Here is a 5,756-nt window from a genome sequence, read left to right as displayed (position 1 = left end):
AATCTTCTCAATTATGGTTTCTAATCAAGTCCTCCCACTATTTGTTCTTCGGTTCATCTTCCCCACCTTTTCTATTATTTTGATTCTATATATATATCGATCGAGAAAGAGCATCCCCACATCTCATATCTTCTTAGACCCAACTCTCGCTATATGTGTGGTCTGACATCCACTAAGTTTCTATGGCTCCGAAACAATTACAGTTTCAAAATTGTCCCAAAAGTCTAGCAAAGAAGAAAGAAACAAACACTATGGCGGTGGGGAGGGTTTAGATCTCTTAGCGAGAAACATATATTCTTTTTGCTTCGAAGCTAGAGTCCGAATACGAGTGGGAGCTTTTCAGAAAGAACGTTCGGCCTCTGAAGAGAGGACGCAATGTTCGTCTTCTTAATCACGCTCTCCATATCCAAAGGTAAAGCTTTCAGCTTCCACATCTATGTTCTTTGGGTTTCAATCTACTCAGTCTAATTTTGTGTGGATTTCTGAAAATTATGTAGTTAATAGAAGATATCGATGAGTACGGTGGTGGTGAATATCTCTTTCCCTGGATCCAGTGAGTTCATCTTTCAATAAGTTGTTGATAAGTACGAGATTTTCAGTTCAGTACGATCCAGAAGAGTGTAGCTTTGAGACCTTGCTTGATATCTTCTGGAAGCGTCATGATCTGACCACGTTGAATCGCTAGGTGATTGATTTATCCTGAAAGATCTCGACTTTCAATAAGCCCACGTGTTGATTTAGTTCTAGATTCATACTCAGACAGTAAGCTCTGTTGTTGTTTTGCTGTTTGGTCTTTATTAGATTTTGAGATCGAGTCTGGTGTTGTTGTTGTTACGGTCCTTTTGTGTGCATGAGTTAACTTTTTTTTCTATAAATACAGGAAGGCGATTATGCTTGCTCTTCTTCGCGATAGGCTAGTTTCCATCGTGGGTCACACTGTTTTACACGTGTTAGCAAGTTGTCGTCTTGTTTAAGATGTTCATTGCCGCATTAATTGTCTGCGTAATGATTGCGTTACTTCGTTTACCGTGTTAGCCCTCTATAAAAGGTGATGGGCCGACTCATCGATTTAGTTCTTCTTCTTATTTTCTTGCTTCTTTGATGTTGACGTTTGCGGACGGTTTAGTTCTTGCCGAAATCGCAAGTGTGCTGAGAGCGATGTCGATCGTCTTGGAGAAGAAAAAGGTTACTTGATGATTCGGGCGAGATAAAGGCAAGGATATTGTCGAGGACCCTGAAAGTGAGGCGAAGCTGCACCGACAGAATCGTCGCAAAACCCTAGTGCATCAACATCGTGAAGAACATCTGAAGTCTTCTGAAGATCCGGACATGAGGTATGGTGGTGCCGTATTGGCTTCAGGGGTAGCTGCCGCGGCCGACGGTGCTCGCGTCGGCGGGGGTGGCGAAAGGGATGGTGTTTTGCCTGTCTCCGTGCCGAATTCTGGTTAAGAGGATGCGATTGAGGGCGGTTCGACGACTCTGAAGGCGAGTGGGACCCGTTCGGCAGGGCGACATGAAGGGCAAACTCCCGATAAGGGGGTTTTAGTCGCGAAGCCTCGTTCGGAAGGTCTGGGTCGCGCGGTGATATCTTATGAATTTGCATAATTTTAGCCATTCATTTTTGTACATTTTAATCATATATATTAGACTTTAGTCATTTTTAGGTTGCATTTTGCATACATGAGTCTTTATTACAGGGTGGAGTGTGCTATGGAGTTCTTGGAGGTATTTAGAGACATTTGTGGTGCAAAAGGGTGAAAAATGAACATGGATGGAGGTCTTAAAGATATCTTCTGTTGCTAATATTTTGGGAAGACATAGTAAATTGAGTTAGCTTTCCAATGGAAGTGGTTTCAAGTCATTTGGAGCTGTATTGGAGGAGTTATGGTCGATTTACTAGAGGCATATCAACCCCAGCGCGACCAGATCACAGTGGGTTCGACCACCCGCGTGCAGCTACCCTTCCTTCCCGCGGTCGACCCAGCGCGGGTTGGCCAGCCTGGGTTGGTCGATCCGCGGTTGACCCAGCGCGGATTAGGCAGCCTGGGTTGGTTGACCCGCGCGCATGAACTGAACCTGGGCGGAGCGGCCCGGACGACCCAGTCAACCTACCCGCTCCAAACCCTTTTCTGAGAGATTTTGATGATTTTTTATGGGCTTTTCAGACTTGTTTATGAGCTCATTAGGGTTTTAAAGGATCATATAAATACCTTGTAGCTCCCAAAGTTGGATCTTATCTCATTTTCTCTCAAGACTTTGTCTAAACTTGTAAAACTTGAATCTTTTGATAATCTAAGGAAGTACTTCATCTTATATTTGTGTTTCTCTTGCTCATTAACACAGTTAGCCTTGATCCTTACATGGGTTTAAGGTTTCTCATGGAGATTAGTGAGTAGTGACCTTGTGATTCATGGGTTAGATAGATTAGGATGATTAGGTGGATATTTAGGATGTTTATTGCTTGATTAACATTGTTCTATGCTTGCTACGTGTTTTTAATGTTAGATTAGACTTGATCACTCTCATCTAGACCCTAAGTTATTTTACACCCGGAAGGTGTTTGTTAAAATGCTTGAATGTACTTAGTATTGTCTTTTACATACTTGGCCAACGACAGTTGATGTCAGAGATGTTTAAGTGGTTAGTAGACTTGTGATTCATGCATGCTTGATTGTGTTTGCCAACGACAGTTGATGTTTAATTCATGATTAGCATAGGGTTTTTTGCCACGACAGTGGATTAATCTATATTGAATGAGATCTAGACCTATAAACTTGTTGATTATTTTGTTTGAACATCCTAGATTGAACCTTGATCACCTTATATCAATTATCATTGCCCATGGATCCATCCTTAGCATTTGATTGAATTCTTGTACTTATTTCTTGATTGGATTTGAGATCACATTGTTTATATTCCTAGGACATTAGCTTGTTACAAAATCATCCATATTCTTGTTTGCTTAGATTAAAGTAGCTTGTGTATTCTTGGTGTTATAGATCATAAGTTCCTTGTGGATTCGATTCTAAAATGATACAATGACATACCATTCGATTGTGGTATTGTTGGCACATTAGGTTAATTGGTGTGTGCTTAAACGCTTAATCACGCTGCCCCGAAGAAAGTTGTAGGGGAGGGGCAAAGCGTAAAAAGAAGTCTTCAAGAGGGGACTGGGGTCCGAAGGGGCCGGTCACGGGACCGCTGAAGCTGGTCATACCATTCGATATGCTAGAAGACAGGGCTTTTAGGGTGTTGCCTCCTTTGGGGGATGATCTTTTACATCCGACTGTCGTCGAGGACCAGAATTGGCCGAACGTTCAATCGTCGTGGTCGGGCGTGACGGATCTGGCCTCGATTTTGGAAGATGCCTGCGCTCCGGCGGGGATTGTCTTTATCCCCCCGCGGGAGGATATGCGGCCTTAGTCGCCTCCCCAAGGTTTTGCGTGCGTATATGAGTCGTGGTTCGGGGAGGAGGCCAAGATGTGGCTCCCCATTCCAAAACTGGTGACCGCTTATCGTCGCCGGAGAGATATGTCGATCTTACAGTTGATGGGAGGGACCGTTCGGCTGATGGTTGCTTTGCTGGTCAAGGCTGCCGGATTGGGTGTTGTCCTCGACGTGCAAACGTTTGAAGAGTTGTGCCAGTTGTCGGTGATATGTAGACGCGGCGGCTTGCATGGAGTGTATCCATGGTGTGCTTAGAATTGCGTTATACGGTGCGTTGGTCTCGATGACCGAGAATTTGATGATTCTTGGGACCCCTTTTGCTGCCGCGTTGAGGCGAATGGTGCCGAGTAGCCTTTCGGAGGAGCCGTTGAAACCAGTGAACGTCCGGGAAGATAGCTTAATATTAGCAAGGTTCACTTCCATTTGGATAAGGGTTCACTTAAATATTGGGAATCCCAGACTTCTGATTCTGAAATCCAGTGCCACTGATGAAGTTCACATCTTCCTCTACTTCGTTGTTGTCGTCTATATCTACAAGCTTCTACATCTTCTGGAAAGCTAACATGCTTCCTGAGAAGCTTGTGAACACTGTCCAGCTTTGCTTTCACATCGTCCATCTGCTCCTTCCCAATGGCAGATGTTGATCTTCTCCTCTTGAAGTCAGTGTTCTTGGTGCTATTGCTAGACGCCAAGTTCTCAGTAAGTCTCACATCCTCTTATGGATTCCTAGTGTTGAATTTTCTTTCACTAGCTTTGTCCATAGCCATCTGATATGCCAGCTCAATGTCTCTGAAGAATGTGCTGAGCAGATGCACTTTGTTGTATCCATGGTGTGGACAATCTCGCTGGTAAGACTTAAATCTGATCTAGGAGCTTCTGAATGATTCTGTAGGAATAATACATGAAGCTATTCAGCAGCACTAGTAATGAAATGATTAACAAGCAAAAATGATTTTTTTTTAATTAGGAAAAAAAAAGATTGATAGTAATGGTTAGTTTGTTTCTGATTATGAGCACAGGGTGCTTGGCAACCATCATTGAACATCTCTACAGTGCTGACTAGCATTCGATTGTTGCTTACTGAACCCAATCCTGATGATGGCTTGATGTGTGAAGTTGTAAGTCTTACATGGTTACAAACTCATTTTTCTATGAGATTGTTGATTTTTTTTTTTTTTTGCTGGCCTTGTTTGATTGTCTCAGAGCAGGGAGTACAAATACAATAGACAAGCTTTCGATTATAAGGCCCGGGAGATGACAGAGAAGTATGCTGTCAAGGTTTACAAGTCTGGTGTTGATGGAAGCAGCACCAGCCTCCAAATTCAGGAAACACCTATCGCAGCCGAGGTTAGTTTATTCGTATACGCAAAATGTTGATTTTGCGTATATTCATTATAACTTTGCTTCCTTTTTTGTTTCGTTAGAGTCATGGAAATGACAAGGTTTCTGAAAGTGGAATTAGTGTTTTAGCTCGAAATCACGAAAAGCCTGATGGGATTAAGCCGAACTTAGCAGTGGAATCTTCGTTGAGCATGACATATAAAGAGAGTCGTAACACTGATCAACAAATGGATGGTAATGGGAAAAGAAAAGCAGTGATTGGTTTCTACGAGGCAAACACATCTGGTAACAACGGAGGGAGCAGGAAGAAACTATCTCTAGCATTGCCTCCTCAATCTCAAAAGAAAGACTTGTGCAGTGAACAACTCACACATGAAGTTTCAGCTGTCTGTAAAGAAAACAAGAAGCCATATTCAATTGTGAAGAAGCTTTCTCTGGGGTTAAAGAAGCCATTGGTTAATGCAGCATCATTTAATAATAACTTGGCCTCTTCGGGTGTTCGATCATCTGCTGCAAAGAGTGACAACAATAGACTAAGCAGAAAACTGTCCTTGAGACCTCTTGGAGAGTCACAGTTGAATGAAGTTAGCAAAGCAGAGGTACTTGCGCAAACTGAAATGAATCAGAATCAAGATGTGACAAGTTGGGGACGAGAGTTTGAGAATTCGGCCTTGGAAGAAGCATCAATGCCTGAATCCATTGTTGTTCTAGACAGCGAAGAAAGTGGAGGAGAAGAGGAAGAAGCAACAGTCGCTTCGAGGTCAAGATTATTACTGGCAAGGAGAGGAAGCCTCAAGTGTGGTAAACCTTGAAAAAACTGTTTTGTTTTATTTGGATCGAATCAAGATTGCATGTTGAATATCAAGCATAGGATTTATTATATTTATCCTTGAAATACAAAATGAGTGTAGTCTAAAGAATTGATGACGATACATTTTTTTAAAATGGAAATTAGATTAGAATAGTGA

At 42.5% G+C, this 5,756-nt stretch overlaps 1 protein-coding gene across 1 annotated transcript; it reads left to right on the top strand.

Annotated features, from left to right (window-relative positions):
* The first annotated feature begins 4,106 nt into the window (after positions 1-4,106).
* Positions 4,107-5,756, top strand: LOC106335915 (probable ubiquitin-conjugating enzyme E2 37). Its single transcript, XM_013774594.1, has 5 exons — positions 4,107-4,146; positions 4,243-4,295; positions 4,467-4,565; positions 4,651-4,794; positions 4,872-5,756. Exons 2-5 carry the CDS (start codon positions 4,257-4,259, stop codon positions 5,598-5,600), a joined length of 1,011 nt encoding a protein of 336 aa, XP_013630048.1. The 5' UTR covers positions 4,107-4,146; positions 4,243-4,256; the 3' UTR covers positions 5,601-5,756.

The sequence above is a fragment of the Brassica oleracea genome, chromosome C3 (assembly GCF_000695525.1).
Source record: "Brassica oleracea var. oleracea cultivar TO1000 chromosome C3, BOL, whole genome shotgun sequence".
Taxonomy (NCBI): Eukaryota; Viridiplantae; Streptophyta; class Magnoliopsida; order Brassicales; family Brassicaceae; genus Brassica; species Brassica oleracea.
The sequence above is the reverse complement of the archived record's forward strand: the minus strand, read 5'-3'. Positions and strand labels throughout refer to the sequence as shown.

Bases quoted from the DNA above. Each gene is read 5' to 3' on its own strand.
- LOC106335915 (XM_013774594.1), top strand. From the start codon at position 4,257: ATGCACTTTGTTGTATCCATGGTGTGGACAATCTCGCTG. The intron at 4,566-4,650 runs GTAAGTCTTACA...TGATTGTCTCAG, and splicing joins ATGGCTTGATGTGTGAAGTT to AGCAGGGAGTACAAATACAA. The intron at 4,795-4,871 runs GTTAGTTTATTC...TTGTTTCGTTAG, and splicing joins AAACACCTATCGCAGCCGAG to AGTCATGGAAATGACAAGGT.